Source organism: Protomyctophum parallelum (assembly GCF_964188405.1).
Source record: "Protomyctophum parallelum genome assembly, chromosome: 9".
NCBI lineage: Eukaryota > Metazoa > Chordata > Actinopteri > Myctophiformes > Myctophidae > Protomyctophum > Protomyctophum parallelum.
In genome coordinates this window covers 37,638,137-37,661,302 of record NC_139706.1, presented here as the reverse complement: position 1 = coordinate 37,661,302, position 23,166 = coordinate 37,638,137, and the positions used below count along the sequence as shown (strand labels likewise).

General features: G+C 40.5%; 1 protein-coding gene across 2 annotated transcripts in view; it reads right to left on the bottom strand.

Annotated features, from left to right (window-relative positions):
• The window catches only part of gbe1b (glucan (1,4-alpha-), branching enzyme 1b), a 93,122-nt gene extending 74,289 nt beyond the window's left edge, over nt 1-18,833 (bottom strand). Inside the window, exons 1-3 of one of the 2 annotated variants that reach the window (XM_083772883.1) lie at nt 18,574-18,833; nt 6,429-6,598; nt 2,925-3,040 (exon numbers count right to left, since the gene is read on the bottom strand). In XM_083772883.1, the coding sequence (XP_083629009.1) occupies nt 2,925-3,040; nt 6,429-6,598; nt 18,574-18,674 (387 nt within the window). In that variant the 5' untranslated portion in view covers nt 18,675-18,833. Of the gene's footprint in view, nt 1-2,924; nt 3,041-6,428; nt 6,599-18,573 lie in introns of those variants that run through there. The other variant, XM_083772884.1, reaches the window with a different exon arrangement.
• Between the last annotated feature and the right edge of the window lie 4,333 nt (nt 18,834-23,166).

The window sequence follows — 23,166 nt, the reverse complement described above, 5'->3', positions numbered from 1 at the left end:
ACAATAAATAATGGCCTACTGCAAATAACGGCCTGGTTCCTTAGAAACGCCTGGGGTCCAAATGTAGTATGTATGTATGTATGTATGTACAGTATGTATGTATGTTTAGGGTAACCATGTCAGTTTAGGGTACCAACGGGTGACACAGTGGCGCTGTGGAGCTTCACACTGTGCACAGGTGCATGATGGGAAGCTGGGTTTTTGGGGAAGCTGAGAGTTTTTAGAATCAATCCATCCGTCACGCAATCAGGTAGGCCATCTTTGCCACGGCACGGGGTTGCCAGATTTTACAGCTGAGACAGAAACAAGCAATCAGGTCTATGCTTATATTCCCCACACTCTTTGAGCTGCCCCCCCACAGCTACAGTGAAATCTCACTATTAGGAGCAGCATGCACCCGGGGAGCTGTTAGGGGTTCAGTGTCCTGCACAGGCCCATTTCCACACAATGACACACCTTCTGCTCCCCATGGCCTCCATTCAGCTCTGTATACGTAATTAACCACATATTCCCTGCCCACCACTTTTTACAAACATCCTATTCCTCTAGCCAACTTCACTACATTTTAAAAATATTTATATTTTAGACATCAGACAACTATAATCAAGAGTAAAACATGTCCCCATACCAGGGACGGATTAACAATCACATTTAATGCTACTACCTGCATGCATGCATGCAATTAATGACCTTCATATTCAACATCTTTGCCATTGCCTATGCTTTGCACTGTTCCCCTGATGCAACATACAATTGCACTTCACTGTTAATGTTCATACTACATACTGTCATATTATCAATATAATTTACTACTATTCAGCCTTCCTTACATTTCTTTACATATTGCTACAAACACTCTGCGTACAATATGACAATAAACCATGTCACTACACAACACATGCTATCTTCTTTCTATGATCTTCTAAACGAGACTGCCTTTTAATGTCTTGAAAGGATCCATTTGTATTCATTTGTAATGCATTTATTTTGGGATCCAAAATTAATACAAACACCCGTCTGCATTTACACCCTACTCTCCATGTGCATCAACCGCTCTCATTACTCACACCAACACCTTCCTTGCTCACTACAATTAGCAGATAGATAGATAGATAGATAGATAGATAGATAGATAGATAGATAGATAGATAGATAGATAGATAGATAGATAGATAGATAGATAAATCTAGTGTAAATCTAACACATCTAAAACCACATACTTTACACACAAAGAAAAATCTAACTAAATAATGTTCTATAGCCACTTTTATCTATAATGTCTTCTACTAGTTGAAGGCAAAAACGAGAATCTATTCGGTGTGGTTTGGAGTTCTAATTGCCAAGTTACTTTCCTGCCGTCGTTCAGAGAAGAAAAGAGAAAGGCAGCAAGGGTGCTTGAAAGCCGCAGAGATAATCAATTTGGTAGCCCACAGTATGAGTGCGCCTGGTTCTGTCCCCTGCAGAAATGGGCATTTGAACACAACTAATTCTGTTGTGAGGTACTGACTGTCCCAACACCACCTGCTTGTGAGCCACTGGCAAGACCCCCCTCTGAGACTTTTTCATTACCGCCAAGCCACCTGGGGGTTAGAGACCTGTACTTTATACTTTATATAAGATTAGGAAAATATAGCTGGATAATTGGACTGCTGTAGGGTCTGACAGAGTGGTCGTCCTTCTGGCAAAATGAACAGACGTCTGAGCTGAACTGAAAGCTAATACTACAATAAATAAACATCACATGCAATGTTAAGATGAAGTTTGGACAAAATGTGATTTTGTGATTACTTTAGCAAAACGTATGTAATGCAAATTTAAACACTGAACCTGCCATGGACATAGACAATTCACCCTTTGTCAAGTCCCGCCCGTGGTTGTGCCCCTCTTCGCAACATTGGTTGCCGTTTCGTGGTTGGATAAAAATCCTCCATTGAAATAACATGTTTTTCAGTTGCTTCATATTGATATTCTGTGCACTCAATACTGAGTGCACACAGAATGGTGACTGGGTCTTTAGTTTTTTCCAAAAAATATGTTTTAGCAAATTCAACATAAACAAGGCCGAACCAGGGCGGAACAAGAGCCTGCTGGTTAGTCAGTCAAGGACCAATCAGAAGGCTGACAAAGGGTGAATTCAATGCTCTGAACACAAAGCATGCAAGGGCAAGCTCAATATGAGAGCGATCGTAGCTAGGCTTGTGCTTTCACGAGGGAGTGCTGTGGAACTCATTTTAAAATGGATCCCGCAGCAAGACAGCCATTCATAGGCTACAGGGTGCCCAACTAGAGGCTATGTGCCAGCCAGCATTTCCATCTGCTTCTTATCGTCCTTAGACTGACCTCCGCTGACAATGGGATTGCGGATGGCTGTCAATGACAAAGGTGTGTGCCAATGATGACCTGGTTCCAAGGAGATTGATATTGTGTCATTCTTTCACCTTCATGGGATCACATTCAGGCTCATTTCTCATCCATGCAGTTTGGGCCCGAGACTCTGGGAGACGCATTATGGGAGGTTGCTTCTTTGCATTTAACCCTGATGAATTATTTACTAGAGCTAAAACACAATCATCTGCACGCACAGTGGGCTGTGTTGTGTGAAAGAACAACACATCCTGAGAGAAACCGGTCAGAGAGGGAGTTAAATTTTAATGTAACCAAAGGGACGTCATTTACAGAAGCAGGTTTCTCAGGAGTGCACTGCTGTGTCACATCTTGTACATACAGTAATCTCCCTCTGGTGCGCTGTGAGTGTGACATATTGTTGACGGCTACACGGTGGGGCTCCACTTGGATCATAATAAAGGACACCACGCATGAGAGCTAATCTCCATCACACATTACAACAACAAGGCCCCATGCAGCCAGACTGAGGTGACACCAACTGACGACATAAAAATAGACACCAAACTACCGTCCTGTACCTTGAGTTTGCTGTTGTGATCCACAGCTGGAGACCCATCATGCTTGGGTGGCAGAGTGAGCTCCCACTTCCCAAATTCTTTCTTGTCGTAACGGTGAGAGAATTTGTCCCAGCCATCTACAAGTGAAAAGCAAAATGGGTTGAAGATGGATACCAAGTTAATATTGCACAACAACAAACAATCAGAAAAAATCTGCTTTATTGGAATCAGAAACGGAATCGCTTCTTGGTCGACAGCAGTATTATCCAGCCAACCTGGCGTCCCTACTTTGGGCATTTTAAGCAAATTTATTTTAATATATATAAAAAAAAAAGAAAAGCTTGTACTGTACTGTCGTTTTTAAACTTTGATCAAATCTAAATCATAAACATTGATTATGCACTTTTTGACTCTGCAAAGAAAATCGGAATCGGCATCAGACCCAAAGACTTTAAAAAGGGTATTTTTGAAAAACAAAGAAAAGGTCCCGCACACTGTCAAGACACTTGCCAAAATGTTGCTCTTTATTGGGTTGACGTTTCGGCCGATTAGACCTTCATCAGGACAGACTTTAACAGAAACCATTTATTAATTGTCCACCCAGGTATGTTCATATAATATATGTGGAATTTGACTTCATTGCTCTTACATAGAAGAAAGAAAGGAAAATATAACATCATATACTACGGTGAGGAAAAGGGGTGGGCAGAGGGATGGTAACATCATGAGCCAGGCTCAAACCCAACACGGCCTTTGCTCACTCTGTGATTGACTCTGATGAGACCAATATTGTTGTCCCTGTTATGGGACATTATTGTTTTTTGTAAAATCTCAAAACGTTTTAACTTTTTTCAAAAATATGTGTACAGTAAGTGTCTAAACTCACTTAGGCTATTCTTTATCCTCATCTGTACAATTTTACAATTTAGGCATTTAGCAGACGCTCTTGATCCAGAGCGACTTACATTTAAGCAAAAACAAAAGCATGGCATACATTTAAGCAAAAACAAAAGCATGGCATACATTTAAGCAAAAACAAAAAGCATGGCATACATCACATATATCAAAAGTAGTTATCATGAATCATGTATAAACTAAGAACGTAACAGTGGAGTATCTATGTCAACTATACATACTATACTATATTATATATTAAACAATATACATGTAATGTACAGCTTACCACAGTGTGTAGACAACAGTAATCATCAATGTGAAATACAGTACTGTACGTTACTTCACTGCTCATTGAATATTTTATTTCATATGATACCACAAATACAAAGGAGTATATTTTATGATGCCACATTGATTGACAGGGGTATATTAGGACACAGCAACAAACATTATTACAAACAGACCATCTTTGCATGTCACTTTAATACATTGTGTTTATTATACACTATACAGCAAACCATTTCTGTTTAGTATTCATGAAAAAAAAATTGAATCACCAGCGTTACACCAGAAGTGACCAGGTTCAGCACCTACCGGTACACGTTTTCACAGACAGACTAGGTCTTATTTTTCACAATTTATTTATCTTGCTTTGCTTAAAGGGGGGGGGGGGGGGGGTGTATTATGCATCCAACCTGCACCATATTCATGACTAGGGCTGCTGGGCTGTTTCTACATTTGCTATGAAATTGAAATCAAATAATATGACTGAGCCGTGTCAAAATGTAATCTCTTGCAGAATTGAATGTTGGAATTGAGCCCCTGCCCCAGGTCGGGAAGATAATTAAAAAAGGAAAATAAATGGAGAAGCGTCTAAAGGAGGAATAGCAGTAGTACCCACAGCGCAGACAACTGAATAGTGACAATAAACAAATTGACAGACCTTAGGTTTAGTACACAATATTAATCTGATTGTATTGCTGTTTTTATGACATTGTTCCTCAGAGGTGAACCGTCTAGAAGAGTGTCTGTCTGTCTGGGGATAATCTCGCAACAGCTGGACTGATCAGCACCATCGGATCGGCGGTTCTGGACAACCACCAATCAGACTATGAAATTAGCTATGCCAACTCCAAACAGCACCATAGACACCATGCCGGCACTATTTAAACCCTAAAGTCTGAAAAAGTCTGAAAATGAAAATCACAAACTACGCAGACGCACACACACACACACACACACACACACACACACACACACACACACACACACACACACACACACACACACACACACACACACACACACACACACACACACACACACACACACACACACACACACACACATGATTGAAAGGTCTAAATAGTCTATTATAAAAATGTCAAATGTAAATATATTTTTGACAAATCAGAGTTAAATTAACTCTAAACACTTATGTCCCTCGATTGTCTTATTCCTATTATGGCATAATGCCTAGCACCTGTGACTCAGCAGCGTATTGACCGTGCATGCCACGATTACATTCCATTTGTTCATTCAAGATGTTGTGGGGAAAGAATTTGTGGGGGGGGGGGGCTTACAGAGTAAAAGCGGCCAAATCTTCCCGGCACCCCGAGCTTCTATTTTGAAAGAAATCCCGGCACTGATTGTGTTAATATCTTGCACTTATAAACATCCTGATTACTACTGTACATGAGTTTGCATCAAACAGGAATGCATGTATGTGTATTTTGAAAAGTATTTCCAATCTAATTTCTTTACTACTTTGTGTAAATTACAATGTGTAGTTTTGTTAGAGCAGAAATCCATTTTTGTAGAAGTTTAAAGGTGCTTTTCCCTACTTTTGAGGGAAAGAATTGCAATTGAACTAGGCTAACCTCACCATGCAACTGCAACATAGCATTAAAGTGAATAAGAGGGCAAAATGCATTCATGAATGGCCCGGGCCGGCCTAGCGGTCTGGGCACCGAGGCTGGTAATCCAGCCTGACTGCGTGTCGCAGATTCGAGCCACCCCCCCACCCCCCTCCCCATTTCCTGTCACACTACTGTCTACCTCAAGACACTGGGTCAGTAGGGAAAATAGCTAAATTCGCCCAAAAAATGCACTACCCCTTTAACTATTACATAATTTACAACGGTATAGTATGAACAAAATAACCACAGATCCTCAACCTGAAACTACCTTCAAAGTTGGACACAGAGGAAAAGGAGATTTCAGTCAAAACAGAAAGCTTGCACTCTCTCAAAATCTCTACATAGAGATGATGAAATAACTAGCCACTAAAATATTAACACATATCCTATAAATAAATAATAAATAACCTTTCAAATGTTTTCATGTGGAGTCCCTATTGAGTGTTGTTTATGTCTGGGTTAAGTCGATAAATCTTTTTTTTAAATCATTACTGTTAAAGAACTGGAGCAGGCATACTTTATCAAACTGCTGCACCTTTCAGCAAAAACACAGAGCCAGCCATGCTCAAAATATATAGTAAACGTTTTGATAACATATGAGAAGGCCACAGAACTCAAAGCTTCCCTTAGGAACCCTGGCTTATACATTAGGCTGACAAGTTTAGTCTGGAGCTGACAGCTCTGCTTGTGCTGCAAGCAGTGTACTTACTGAAGTCACCGGTGAGGAAGAGGGCTTCGGCTGCTGGAGCCCATTCTTTTAAGAACAGGCTGTTGTCAGGCTGTCGCGTGATGCCAAAGGTCCTGTAGCTGCGTGTGAACTGGTCAAAACCTCCCTCCGCTTCCTCCAGGAGGAAGAGATGCTTTTGCAGTAGTCCATACCTTCAAACCCAAAGGAAACACAATTATCAATTATCACACCTAACAACTACTGGATAAAATAACCTTCAACATGATTTGGGCAGGCATCACGACGTCACTTCACTACGCTCATTGAGCGTAGTCAAGTATTCTATATTAATGCGTGTTAAGTCTGTGAACTACAGACTTAACACACAAGGTTTTTGATTCTGAAATTAAAACAGCTTTTGATTAAACTGTCAATTGCTGTAGAAAGCACAAATGTAAATGTAAACGTTTAACTATGTTTAAATTTAGCCAGCATGCTTTAATGTGCAATTAAATAGTTACAGATTCTTTCTTTGTTTTGCAATACTCCATATTGCTTATATTAATGTAACAGCATCAGCTTAATGGTATAAGTTTTAAAGAGGTGTCTACTGTATGATGTTCCAAAACATAAAGCATTGTATCACCTTATTTCTGTCCACAATTAGCTCCTGCCTCCTGGCACCTATAACCTGACTGGATATGCAAAACATTAAAATTTACCTCTGTGCCGCCAGAAAATGTGACTATGGGCACATCCTAGAGATAAACCTCTGTCTGTTACTTTCAAGTTCGGGAGGATAGACTAACTACTTTGCAATTTATCTCACTTAAGTTCCAGCGGCCAGCTGGTGTCCATATCAGATTCCCCTGGTACAGAGAGTCTCTCAGCCAACGGAGTTAAGTGCACTCTCCCCCATACAGCCCTGCAGCCAAGCTCAGACTGGCTGGTGAATGCCCTGGGGCTAGTAATGATGGGCTGAGGTAACAGTGCGATTTCTCAGCAGCTGCTCCCTGTGTAAAGCACAGTGGATACAGACAGCATTTGCCAAACGTCAACTTTTAAAGTCCAACCCATGCTGCCGTAGAAACCCTCTGACAGACTGACACTCCATTCAGGAGAATAATCCTGAAATTCCATTGCAGGAATTCTAAATCTCCCCTTGGTTAAAAAAAATAAAAATTATGATTCCAAGAAATTCTTCTCATGTGGTAGGAGAAGAATGGTTAGCTCCCGTAGGGGTGCAAGATCCTCTGCATCTTTAGACTGTGGGCCTAGTCACGATTACAATCCAGTCATGATTACCACAAGCAGATTACATCAGGCTACGCTGCAAAATCACAATGTGACTAAATTTGCAACTGATTTCTCAGACAGTTAGTTCCAAACTGGCTTATTATGGAAAATCAGCCAGAAACTAAAGATGCCTCTATGCCCTCTGTTCCCCTTTCCTACAATGCCATATGGCTAATATACTGAGCCAGAGTAAAATCTAAAGGTTTGCCAAAAGGAAGTACATAATATGTACTTCCTTTTGGCAAACCTTTAGATTTTACTCTGTATCAATACCAATTAAATGACACAATATTATTGTGTCATTTAATTGGTATTGATACAAATTAGAAGTCTCAAAACTAACCATTTACAAGACCATGGCACAAGAGAAAAGATTTGCATTTGATTGATTGATTTATTTGCTTTAATATGACTAAATATTAGCCTATCTACAGTAAACTATCAAGAACCATAATTTATTTTGAATATTGGTATTTTACCTTTGGCTAGCATCACCCATATAGTTAAATGTACTTGATATGATGTGAGTAGTATGTCTCATCAGGGGGAGGTGACAAACTGACATACTGTATGGCAGGGGTATTCAACTGGCGGCCCGCCAGCCAAATGCGTCCCCCATTGCTATTTTTTTGAGAGAGCTAATGAAAGTTACAGATATGGTGTGTGCGGTATTAAGTGTGAGATTATCATAATAATTCATCATATTCTATAATACTCAAGAGCTTTTGGAGAGAAATGAGACAGACACCAGTCATTTTAGACTAGAATACTGTGTGTGTGTGTGTGTGTGTGTGTGTGTGTGTGTGTGTGTGTGTGTGTGTGTGTGTGTGTGTGTGTGTGTGTGTGTGTGTGTGTGTGTGTGTGTGTGTGTGTGTGTATTTTCAGCTGGTGCTCGTTGACGCCCGTTAATGTCATGGCAATTATGTTAATGCACTGTCAAATAGTACTACAGATATTCTAAGGTAACACACACACACACACACACACACACACACACACACACACACACACACACACACACACACACACACACACACATAATATATATATATAGTAAGTTTAAGAACAAAATGCATTGAGAACCCACAAATCTTCGCGTTTCGCGCACACGCTGTGCGGCCCCCCACACACAATCATTCTACAGTTGTGGCCCCCGGCCTAATCTAGTTGAATACCCTGCTGCTGTATGGTATCCCCCTTCACAATCAGTAGATCCCGTGATCCTTTTGTGGCCAGATGTAATTCGCTGGGGTCTAGGAGGAATATAGTAAATAGCAATAAATAAATTGCTGTAAACGTTTGTAAAAAAAAAAAAAAAAAAAAAGGAAAAAAACATTCTTAGCCTCTTGTTCGAATGCCCCCGCCCCCTGCATCACCCCAAGCCAGGATTAAACCCATGATGACCCACAGTTCACCAGTCTGGGCAACAGCTAGCTCCCTCAGAGAAGGGAGTTATGGCCAAATATCACAACGCTACAATATCTTTATGCTTACAATTTCATCAGTGAGCTGGATGCAATGCTACTGTACCTGGAGAGGAGAAAACAGATGGTGGAGGTGAACGGAACACTGCCCCCCCCCCCCCCCCCCCACACCCCCCCTCCAAGTGAGCAAGGAAGCATATTATGGACTTCACTGTTCCTAAAATATGTAAACAACATGACATCAGCTTGTGACTGCAACTTGTTCCTGTTCGCAGATGACTCAGCAGCACTGCTGGTCTCGGACAGGAACAAACTGCAGGTTGAAATGCCCTCAGCTCTGAACTCGGTACTCATACAACTGGGAAAAACTGAATCCATTCTCTTTGGATCAAATAGTAATCTCAGCAAGGCAGATGGCTTCTTGGTTAGAGTGGGTGACAATATTATCACACGTAAAGATGAATTTACCTACCTAGGTTTCATCCTGGAGGCAAATCTTTCCAGTGATAAAATGGCCACCAACGAAATGAAAAAGGTCAACCAAAGAACAACATTCCTATACAGGATCTCCAAACTGGTCAACAAAAACACCTTGAAGACCCTAAAAGGAACCCCCGTACAAGGTTTCTTCGACTATGCATGCACCTCTTGGTACCACAGCACCACAAAGGCCCTTAAAACAAGGCTCCAGAGTCCAGACTTCCCAAAACAAAGTGGTCAGGCTACTACTTGACCTCACTCCCCGAACCCACCTCACCTCTGCCCACTTTGACAGGCTGGAATGGCTTAGGGTTGGGGACAGAGTACAGCATCTTGCAATGGGTCTAGTCCACAATATACACTAGCACCATAAATACTTCCTTAATGTCAAAGAAGTTCACACCCACAAAACCAGAGGGAGTTCAACAAACCATGTTGCAACCCAGATTCGGCACAAACAAGGGACTAAATTCATTTCGCTCCTATGCCACCAAAATGTGGAATGCCCTACCAACAGCAATTAATGAATCCCTTGAAGTTGACTCCTTCAAAACCGTTCTCAAAGGGCACCTACGGACGGCTGCAATTCAAAACTGGACCCTGTAAAATCTGAATCCCCCTCACCCCAATTATGTATGTTTCTTTTACCTTTTTACCTTGTTCTTTATATAGTAGATTAGTAGTGTATATTTGTACGTCTCTAAATGTTCTGATGAATTGAAAATGGTGGACCGTGTTGTAAATAAGTAATGCTTTATCAGTGTGTCATCCACAGTAAGTATTTGTATTGAGTTGTGCTTTCATGTGGAATGTATACCATTCTGCAAACTGTAAATACTCCAATCAATCTAAAAGTTAATCATTCAGTGTCCACTATTGAGAGTATTCTCTCTTTGATTATAGCAACAGTATTTATTTTATCAGCTAGGCCTCGTATCAGTAAGTCTGTGGGATAGATTCTAAGTACCTAAACAGAAGGGGGCGGTAATGCAACTATTAAGGATGCCAACTGCCATAATACCCCATGAAGAAGAATGATCAGTAAATATGTGCTCCACTGCATGGTCTACTGAGGAAAAGCCAGGCTGTGCTTTTATCCAGTCTTGATAATCCTGACTCGCCAAATCCGCCAATTCTCAGCCTCACTTAGCTTTAGTGGAACGTAACAAACCAGGCTGTACAGACCAGAACGAAAAAACATTGCATGCACCTGGGACGTATCCTCAGTGATGTATCCCAAGCTGATTCATAATCAATAAAGTCCAAAAATCTTCTCACAACTGAGCCACTACTAAATATTTAGTGTGATTTTAGGCTCTCTGTCTGTTATAATGGGAAAATCATACAGTAAGTAGTAAAGGCTTTTTGTAACTTATTTAAGGTGGTTTTAAGCGGTTCTACTGCTCAATGGCAAGGTGACTTTCAAAGATGTTATGAATGCCTTTATTTGAGAAAAGTACATTAACAAGGCAAAACAGCTGCCTGAGCATTTTCAGAAAGGCTGATTGATGAAGGCTAAAATGTCATGCAAACAATGATTTTGCTGACCCTCAACCAAGGTGACAGAAAAGTAAACTCAATACTACCTTGAACATGCACAAGTATTATAATGAACTTTGATATTCTTTCACTTCCTCCAATTTTGAAGATGACTGGCTGCAGTTTTTACAAAGTATTGGGGGATAATCTTCGAAAGGCTAAAAAAGTTATTAGTGTAGGGCAACCAGACTATGGTTATTGAGTGTGGTTGCCAACCAGACTATTGTTATTGTAAATGAGCGATTTGTTGTAAATTAGAATTTACTCCAAAACACACTTTTTGCTCCCCCTCCTACAGATTCTGTCCAAATCTCTCAAAAGGTGGTACACATGATCTCCGGACCCTATTATGAACCAAACGTCCAATCCACCCCAAATTTGAATCAGATGTCGATCGTTTAATCAACCAAGAGCTAAAAGCAGTTTGTTGCAGAAAAATGTTTTTTTGGGGGGATAAATCCCCCCCAAAAAAATTACTTACACATGATCACAGGAGTGACGTGAGATTGTAATTGGCTAGCAAAATGAGTGGAAGGGACCTATATAACTAAGCGACTGCAGCAACCACACTTTGCAATTTTTCCAAAATTGCGACATTTCTAGATGATTCTGCAAGAGAGCAAACTGTGTCTTGTGGCTGGAGTGTTAAAAGGATGATTCATTGTTTTACAACTCCATTGACAATGGAATTTGCATAAAATCACACGTTATCTTCAACCATGGAACTTGTCATTTACACGGATTCAAATTAACAGAAAATACATCTGTCTGAATACACTACAGTCTGCACTACACTACACTTACTGTAGTTGTACAGTACAACTCATTTCAGACATGTCTGATTTTTTTCTGATAAGGCAGATGAATTCGTAGCACTGAGCTGCACAGCAAGAGGACATCAAAGTCTGAGAAAGCTCTTGAGCTTCTACGATTGTGTTCATGAAATCTTTGTACTCTGGGGGGGTTTGCAACTTTGTACACCGAGGGCTGTTCAAGAATTAACCTTCATACAGCAGTGCATCTATATGTAAAATTATTTATGTGTAACTTTCATCTGTGAGACAGGTGTTGGAGACACGTCTAGGGCTCAGTGAAGCCTAGCGAACCCAAGCTGTGTTTGAGATTAAACTGACATGCTCATCTCTCTGCAAGGTTAGCGCGCCACTCACATGGTTCAAATACAAAGCATGTGGTGCCTTACATGCCGTCACATTACACAAGATCTGATGTAGATCTGGAGCCAAAGTATGTATTATATATATATATATATATATATATAGCACCTGACGAAGCTCATGGCGAAACGCGTCGTGCTAATAAATAAGTTGATGCAGTAAGTTGGCCGTCTCTGTTCCCTGGAGTGTGCAGTCCCTTCCTTGGAAGGTTTTTCTCTTTTTGATGTCTATGCCTGCTAACTAGACTTGCACCTCCTAAAGGTCTTTTTGGATGTGCAGGAGTCCCTTTTTTGTCATATATATATATATATATATATATAATTATTATTATTTACACCATCATGGGCAAGGTGTAGCCTGCGGAACCATTGCGGCTCGAGAATCCAACCTTTCCTTAATGAAGTGTCTGGTGCTGGGAGTCTGGTGCAACGCGCCAGAATAGTGCCTCCCAGTCCTGGCAGAGTAGTTCGGGAGGAACGGATTGTGTGGCCCTGGTTTTTCCCTAATGGGACTGATCGAGGGTAGCTACTAGGATGTAAGTCGGGACTTGATCACCCCGGCTGGAACACCTGAGTGAGAGGTATGACCCTGATGACCTTGGGATACATCACTGAGGATACGTCCCAGGTGCAGCAATGTGATGTATATTGTGTATAGTATATATATATACATATATACACACACACATATATAGTACAGTGTTGGGCAGTAGGGCAGTGTTGACATTAGCATAGCAACACAAATATCAATGTATATGCAAGCACACATGCCATCTCATTTAGAAATGTAATGTACCAGAATTACACAGGAAAATTATTATAATGATTGCATAATGCATATTCAGCTTAACTTTAAGTGAGTGTCCCATTTAATTTCTCAGGTAAACAATAGACTTCACTGAATGTATTGGTGCAGTGCAACAGTGCAACTTTAAAAACAAACAAAATAGCAACAAGTTAGTGAGGTCACACAATAAACTGTTATCTGAGTTAGTTTATTGATAAGCCAGGACATGTGTATTTACAGTACTTCTAAAGAGTAGTGTTGGCAGGAAGTCAATCTGTTGACCACAAACGACCCCAGTTCATCTTAAGTCTCGCTAAAGAACCCAACGCGGTGCTTTTCTGCTGTACCTCACAAAACATAATGTAGGTCTAAGCATACACGTACAAATAAATGCAATTAGCCCATGTACTGAAGGTTTTTGCTTGCCGCTTCAACACTCACAGCTTTTTAGTTTTGACAAATTCGGACTCTACTCTACAAACTCCTGGCACCTTTTTGAGAGTGTTTAGAGGGCTAAAGACCAATAAATGGGTCCAAGGATTATTGACTTGGACTGGGTAATTACTAGGGACACAAGCATGAATCACACTGACAGAGAAATTGGGCACCTTAACACTGCTATTTCAGCACTGTAGAACTGCTTGCAGAGACAGCTTTACATTGTCTACTCTACATGCATAGTGCATCCTATCCCAACACAACCTATGCTGTGTTTACACACAGCTAAAGGGATTGCAAACTGTACAGTGAACAAGTAAACAATATATGACATACTGTCAACTTAATAACCAATGACCACAACATCACTTGCCAAAACACAATAATACATTTAGGCCCATTCACTATGATGCAGTGTTCCATTTATACAAAATGGTTTAGTGGCGTACTGTATATGCAAATACAATAGCCGCAGTATCTGGAATTATCACAGTGAAATATGATAGCCGTGATTTTTGTATTTTCTTTTTCCAGTTCATGTGTTTGAGGTGACTTCAATTAGACTCTGTGTGTGTGTGTGTGTGTGTGTGTGTGTGTGTGTGTGTGTGTGTGTGTGTGTGTGCGGACACTGGGAAAGGGAATCCACAAGTGATTGTTGAGGAGCTGTATAGCTCTGGAGTTGGCATTTTGTACGCATGGTGATGGGCCTGTCCTGTACTGCTTGTCATAGCTGGCTATAATGTGTGTGGGGCATCACACTGCTGCAGTCAGTTCTTGGAACGGGGGGAGATGGTCTCATCGCTGATAAGAGATGAGACCCACTACAGATCCACAAACATCTGGATTTTGATGGATTTGTCTGGTAAGGCAGTACAGTACAGTACAGTACAGTACAGTACAGTACAGTACAGTACAGTACAGTACAGTACAGTACAGTACAGTACAGTACAGTACAGTACAGTACAGTACAGTACAGTACAGTACAGTACAGTACAGTACAGTACAGTACAGTACAGTCATTAGTCCTACAACTACAACCCATCTCAAACCCTCACCCTAACCTCCCACGGGGCAGCACACCTAAACCTAACCTTAACCCATGTCTAACCAATGACTAGTCTAAACTAAGTATGCACCCCACAGTACAGTACAGTAATCTTGTGAAGAGTGGGTTGAGGGCCGGGGACAGTGGGACACATCCCTGGGGGGTTTCTGGACAAGGGTCAGACCTGGAAGGTAGTGTTCTCAATGGGCCTGAGAATTAAGGCCTGGCCCTAACTGGGCCCTAACTGGAGAACTCTACTGTAAGGGCCCAGCCAACCCAGGAAAATGTATGAAGAGGTAGTTGTTGTTTGTCAAACTGGCAGTGGCTCAGGAGGTAGACAAGCCGTTTTGGAACAGGTTCAATCCCTGGCTTTGTGTTGAAGTACAGTACCCTTGAGCAAGACACTGAACCTCTAACTGCTCCTGATGAGCAGATTGGTACCTCCTATGTCAGTGAGGGAATGATGTGAATGGGTGAAGGTAACACATAAAAGGTGCTATATAACTGCAGACAGACTGTTTTAACTGGAACTAACCAGAATGGGGAGGGGAGACTTAAGAGCAATTCTTATTAAAAAAAAAAGTGCCTAATGGATATATGGTTGAAAAAGAAAATGCTGAGGAGGACATTACAAATTATGTTTTTGATTAGAAGAGTGAGCCGTTTACACCCCTTAGTATTTTTTTCCACCCCTTTCATATTTTTTTAGGCAATATGAACATTGAGTGGGACGTTCTGTTGAGATTTAACACTGGCTTGCAGGGGCATGTGGTTTCAGAGATACAGGATTTAACCACTACATCATCACTGGCCACCAGTGGGTTTTTTCCATTAATTAAATTTGGAGCTAAATAATATCTAATGCCCTGCTAGGCAGATACAGCAATTATAATGGTAACGTCATGTATTGAGTATGAAAGATCCCAATGGAAACAAGCCATAGGCTTTCTTTAGTTTAAATCCTCTTAGCAGACTTTGTATTGAACTGCACTTTCCTGGGGTTTTTTTCTGCAAACTGTTAATAAAGTATTCAATCATTCAATATGTCATCATAGGCTTAATGCTAAATCTGCCTAACTTGTAACAGGGTTCTTACTCTTTTAATTTTCCCAGAAATAAAATGTATGCAACCCACAGCTATATAACCCATTTAGACCTGATAAATCTATACGTTGTTATACCTCTCAATCTGGGACAGTGTCTGTGTCTGTGTACATTTAGATGTTGCAAAAGCAACGTACTTTATTATTGAAAATGTTAAGTGTTTAAGAGAACTGTTAGGATTTAGAATCGGCCTCAGGTGACAATGGGTTCCGAATCGGCTTATGGGTGGATGGTGAAGATGTAGGCTAGCACGCACGCGCGCACACACACACACACACACACACGCACGCACGCACGCGCACACACGCACGCAACGCACGCACACACACACACACACACACACACACACACACACACACACACACGCACGCACGCACACCTTCTCTGAATTGACAGTGGTACTTTGAAAACAAACAAAATAGCAACAAGTTAGTGAGGTCAAAAACAAACTGTTATCTGAGTTTCTTGATAAGCCAGGACATGTGTATTTACAGTACTTCTGAAGAGCAGTGTTGGCTTGGCAGGAAGTCAGTATGTTGGCCACAAACGACCCCAGTTGTAGGTTCATCTTAGGTCTCGCTAAAGAACCCAAAGCAGTGCTTTTCTGCTTTACCTCACAAAAAGTAGGATTGTATGTCTAAGCATAAATAGAAATAAATGCAAAATGCCTATGTACTGAAAGTTTTTCCACTCACATCTTGTACTACTACCAGGGGGGCAGTGAGCCAATAGTGTCTGAAGCCAGTAGTAAATCCTGACTTCCTGAAAGTTCATATAATGGCCTGTTGTGGCGCTGTCATTGGGCCCAAAAAAACCCAGCTCCATAGAGGTCCATGTATTTGGGCCCAAATTCACCTAGACTGTATTACCTTAAAGGTATATTCAGTGATTTCACTTAATTCAAATATCACTTATTTTTTCCCCAGTTAACCCCTGGGGGTCAAAAAACCTTAGGTTTCGTTTTTGGCTCTCTATCCTGATTGGATGAAAGTTTTTTGAGTGAAATCACTGAATATACCTTTAATAAACATGGTCATGAATACTTTATGCTTCCAGTCACTAGTTTAAAGTCTCATTTGTCATTTCATAATATTCTTTTTGGAAAATGATGGTCTCATTTATTTAAAAAATTGCCATAAAGTCGAGTATGTTCTGAGGGGCGTGGCTACCTTTACAGTCTATGATCGGGATCCACTCCACAATTCTGACTACTCTATAATAATCCTGGTACCTTTTTGAGTGTTTAGAGGGCTAAAGAGTAAAGACCAATACATTGACTTGGGACTGCATGAGTAAATACTAGGGACTTGGGAGTGGGGACACAAGCATGAATCACATTGACAGAGAAATGGGGCACCTTAACACTGCAATTTTAGCACTGTAGAACTGCTTGCAGAGACAGCTTTACTGTCTACCAATATGCATAGTGCATACTAGTCCTCTCTAGACAACATATGCCGTGTTTACATGCCTATAGGGATTGCAAACTAGTACAGTGGACAAGTAAACAATAATGACATAGGCTACTGTCAACTTGTTAGTTAGTTGAAAGGAGACTATCTCTGACCATATGTTACAAAATATCTCATCAGTGTCAAGATTAATATCTGACTGATGCAATATTGCCTATTGTCCTATCCAATGAACAATTTCTATCCAAACGGAAGACAAAATCAGGATAAAGTATGATCTAAAAATCTACTGTGTCGAGCATGCAGCCTCAACCCGAGTTCCTGTCCCAGACTGAGATGCAGACAAGGACCACATTATTACCCTATTGGCCTATTATGTATGCCAGTCATAGACTGTAAAAAGAAAATGATGCCAGTGTCACACGACCAGGACTACCCTACAAATCTGTCGACATGTTCGCATACTGTTTCCAATAAACTCTCTACTACTGTGTTGAGCATGCAGCCTCAACCTGAGTTCCTGTCCCAGACTGAGATGCAGACAATGAAGGACCACATCTATTGGCCTATAGAGCACCGAAGTCCTGACGTAACTCGCTCATCCCTTCGATTCCCCTGGTTCGCGTAAGTAATTTCTCCATGGAGAATAACATGGGGTGATCTTAATATCGTCTACTATAAGCGTTGTGGTCCAAAAATAAACAAGCCGTCTCTGCGTTATTGTCAGGGAGGTGTCTCTGTATCGTTTGCAACAGTCAGTCACTCATATATATATGATACAGTCTGCTTCTAGCGAAAATGTAACTAATTCAGTAGCAGTAACATTAGCGTTTTCTCTCAGTCAGTTGATTCTTCATATCCATATGAGTGAAGCGGCCGGGATGACATGTTTATTTTTCAAACACAGTTCTTATATGAAGCAATCTAAAAATCCTCCTATGGCGATTTCAATGCAACTAAAAAAATACATGAACCTGGGGACTGACGCCCTCTACTGAAAGTGACATCAGACTTCGGCTCTCTATTATGTATGCCAGTGTGTCACACGACCGGGGACTACCCTACAAATTATGAATGAAGCCCAAGCACCCGGAAGTTGATAATAACATAACAGGGATAACATAACATGAATAAATATGTGGCGATTGTTTAAGAATGACAAACGGCAGTTGTTTAGCAAGATGGGGAAACCGCAAATGTGTCTCTATACTAACATGCAGCCGCCTTCTAAGTGAAAGTGGGGTCGATCGAGGGGACGAGAAAAGCGCGCGCACGCGCACACAGAGGAAAGAACGCGACCCCTGCCTAAATGTCATGACCGTTATTAGATGCTGCCTCGTCATCTGAAAGAAAGGATGTTTTTGGTCGCTTGTTGTGCGTTTTACTAACAGACATTGATGCCAACGCAAGCCCCGGTGCTGTCCGCAACATCCGGATTTGACTTGGTGCGACAAGCTAGGCATAATGCTACCGTTTGGAGCTGTTTACCTCCTCTTGAAGTCCTTCTCGAACGGTTTGAGGTAGGGGTCCATCTGGAGAAGGTTGTTGAACTCAGGAACTGTAACATTATCCTCGGATGTTTCTGCCATGGTTTCTCTCCAGTCCAATCCAATCGAGCACCGATTCTTGCAGCCCTAGAAGAAATCAAATATTATAGTGATGTGAATAGTGCAACGATGTGCGCGAATCAGTGGCCAGAGACAGCACAGCGATGCAGCGAATCAGGATGTTCTTGACCAAGCCCATCCCATCACTTTATGCACGGATTGGATTATTGATGGAAGAAAGAGTAATGATGAAACGAAATGATAGCGATCGCGCAGTGCTGCAACAGGTTGTGTCTTTAAGATGACAGAAAACATCTGAACGTCAGAGGAAGGACAAGTGTGCAGGAATCAGGATGTGTAGTCTTAAGACAGAATTTCAGTTGTAGGCTGTCTTAACCAAGATTGAATAATAGTTTGTATTTGTATTTTGAGTATACCTTTAAAAAAATATGTTGTTGTATTCTATAGCCTATTTTACTATTAGTTTTAGTTGTTTTGTTATGTTTTAGTCATCATGGGCAATCGCAAAAGTAGCAGATGGTGATCAATTATAGTCTACAGAAGCTTAAAAAACCCCACCAATTTCAGCTAATCAGAAAATAATTTCATTTATCAGCTTCATTGTATAGTGTTCCAGTTGCAACAATAAAAACAACAAAACAATATCACTTATCACATCAGCACATAAACATTATACATCCTAGTTTATTTGATGCTGATATGTTGTTGTGTACTAGAAGGTAGAAAGTGAAATATATTTCGTATAAAATGGCACCACCACAGATAGATGTAGGTTTTGATGCTTAAATAAAAAACAACTTTGCTGAACAGATTATACGGATGCAAAGTCAAGTCAAAGTCAAAGACAGCACGCAAAAACTGGCATTAATTTGTAATGAATGCTGTAGCCTACCAACAATTATTGAATGAGACTTTAATAGATTTAGCCAATTACAAACAGAGCATTTTAGAAGGCTGTTGAGAATTCAAACTCAATGTGAAATATAGCTACAAGCAGCAATAAGAAAAATCAGTGAACTGAGCGGGTGCTCAACAACACCGCTGGCTTATGCAGTTATAGTGCTCAATGTGAATGACCCTTTTGCTTAACCATGCCACTTTAGGTCACCCAGCGGTATTGCAGCTGTTCGCACCCCAAACAGGGCCCAAACAGACCTGCTTATTGTGCATATTGCATGTAGTCTTTATTGCTGCATTCCTTGGCTCCACTTATCGCTGCTTGCAGATTTATTATTATTATTATTTATTTATTGACACATTTCTTCATGTACAAAGTGACAGATGTGTTCCGCATGAGTCAAGGCATGTGTAAACAAATTCCATGGCTTTTGGGCAAACGAGGCATGAGTTATGCCTGTTTAAACCAAGGTTCATGTTTTAGGTTATTAGAGAAAGTAAAATATGAGTGTTATTTATTTTTAATTTGCTGCTTTCTTTCGTTTTAGGGATTTTAGCTGTTTTATTATTTTATTATTTACTATAGACCCCAGGAAATTACATCTGGCCACAAAAGATCACAGGATCTACTGAATGTGAAGGAGGGTGGTTATATAGCACATATTTGTATAGCACATTTATATAACACTTTTATATAGCACATTTGTATAGCACATTTATATAGCACTTTTATATAGCACATTTGTATAGCACTTTTATATAGCACATTTGTATAGCACTTTTATATAGCACTTTTAAATAGCACATTTATATAGCACTTTTATATAGCACATTTGTATAGCACATTTATATAGCACTTTTATATAGCACATTTATATAGCACTTTTATATAGCACTTTTATATAGCACATTTATATAGCACTTTTATATAGCACATTTTAGAGGTATGCCATACTGTGCTGTATGGCTCAACATGTCACCCCTTCACATTCACCCCTTCACATTCAGTAGATCCCGTGATCTTTTGTGGACAGATTTCATGGGGTCTAGTAGGACTACAGTAAATAATACAAAAATAAATCGCTATAAAATTGTGTACAAAAATACATATTTAGCCTCATGTTCGAATGCCCCCGCCCCTGTCAATATTTAGCCTCATGTTCGAATGCCCCCACCCCCTGTCAAAAATAGCTAAAATCCCTAAAACTAAAGAAAGCTGCAAATGAAAAAAAAATTAACACTCCATCCACATTTCGGATTGAATTTGTGCCTTTGTACCGTGACGCTGCCGCCATGTAAAAGCTTCTGACGAAAGGTAAACAGTATGTGCTTGTTCTAATGATACTCAAGTGTGTGTAGCGTGTGTGTGTGTGTGGGGGGGCGGGTAAACTCCGACTTTCAAAGTGAACGCGTATGCTGACACTGGGAACTAGGAACAGCTAGCAGTAGAGTTAAAGTGCCCTTTATTGCTGCTTGCAGCTATATTTTACAAACTTCTCTTCAACTGGGATTTCACGCAAAACTTCACGCAAATTGCTTAAAAATCCTGGCAGAAAATCAGGTTTAAGCGTTTTTAAACTGCTCAAAATGGCAGAAAATCTGACGGTGTAGCTTACTGGTCAAAGTGACAGGTGTGTTCAGCATAAGTCAAGGCACATGTGGAAACAAGTGCCATGGCTTTTGGCCAAATGAGGCATGAGTTATGCCTGTTCAAAGTTTTCAATTTCAAACAAATGCTATAGCGCCCCCCTTTGGCCAATGAGTGTGGGCTTCATGTCTAAGCAGGGTGACATAGTCCTCTGTCTACCATATTGCCACATTTAGTTTAAAAAAAAACCCCACACACACACACACGTTTGGCCTGGAACGCCAACATAAGAAATTATTTATAATTCAAAATAGAGGGTGATCTAAAGGTCAGAGTTCAAAAGTCAGAACACAAAATGTTTTGGCATGAGGAGACACATAGGACCATGTGTATCGAAGTTTTATTGCTGACAGTCAAACGGTTCATGAGCTTTGCCTGTTCAGTGTTCAATGTTTGCATTTTCAATTGAGTGCTATAGTGTCACCCTTTGGCCAATAGTTGTGGGCTTCGCGTCCTTGGCCGTTTGGCATTGCCCTCTACCATACAGCACTGCAATTTTTGGCGGAAGAAGAATAAAAACAGACAAATTCAATAATTGACGATAGTCTGTTCGGGCTTGGCTCCTTAATAAATTCTGTCTGTGATTCTTACAAGTGCTGTCCTTGTGTCTAAGTTAAACTGTCCTCAGTACAGGTCACATTGTGGCCGTCATTCCAAAGAGCCATCTGTTGGTAATAAATGGAACATGTTGGTTTCTCTCCAGTGCTCCAGCCTGCTATGCCAATGCCAACATTACCTCTATGACTTACAGTGAAGTCAAAAGTATTCACAGTGGAAGCCAACACTTAAAGCAGAGGTTCTTAACCTCATGTCAAGGACCGAGATGTAGTAGTAGAAGTAAAAGTATTTGAAATTGGAAATACTCAAGTAAAGTACAAATACCTAAAAAATGTATGCCTACTTAACTACAGTAAATTCACTTAGTTAGGCTACTTTACACCACTGGCTGTAATATAGGCTACTAATATTAGAACACATTTTCAAAAATAGCTAATAATTACTTACTTACTTACAAACCCTCTGTACTCTTTGTAAACAGTTAAAGTAGTATACTTTAATCTGTTTCCAATCAATCACATCCAACAAAAGTGAGGAGCACAACATCATAGTTGCCAAACATGTTGAATGGTTGAATTTACTCTCGATTCTTGAGCCAGAGAAATTGGATGTACTATTCTAGTAGGCCTATGTTCATTCTCATCAGAGCATATGGTCTGTACAGCATTATATTCCCTGCTCACTCAAAACTATGTATACTTTATAACGCCCCCACATTACATTGATATTCAAGCAATAGGGTTCTGGTGCGATATTAAATAACCGCCCTCCTTTGGGGGTAAAATGATATACATCAGGGATCGCTATTGAAATACAACACATAATTCCATTGAATGCAGGACACCAATTTCTCATGAATGCCATACCATGTGAAAAGGTTAACATTGTGCAATAAAGGGAACCATGGAGAATGGGAATGAAGCTAATGAGAGGTGATAAGATTGATTCCAGGCCTCAATTTCAAGGATGGAGGAGCTAGGTTCCCAGAAAGGACTATAGAGTGCCATGAGGATAGAGCTCCTAATGAGAGACATTAGAAAAGACAGAAGCAGATGATATCCTTGTATCTCTGGCACAGTTTCAAATAGCCTGTGCTGACATTGGCTTTTAAGCTGGCCGGGTCCATGAATCCCTTTCAGGGAGTTGTTCTTGATTGTTCCTTGATGATTTGTCATAACAGATCGTTCATCCCCATATGATTAGACCCATTATGTACACCCTATGAAAAAGTCACAAGATCTTTTTTCTTGGGCACTTTGAATGACACACGGTGGTTTTATATGACATCCATTGTAGTTGCTGAAATATGTACGTTGAGGACACGAGGAAGTAGCCAGAGCATGTATTGCAACACTCAGGGTTTTTCCCCCACAAAAGTCAATTATGAATTTTGGGCTACTCAGCTTCTAC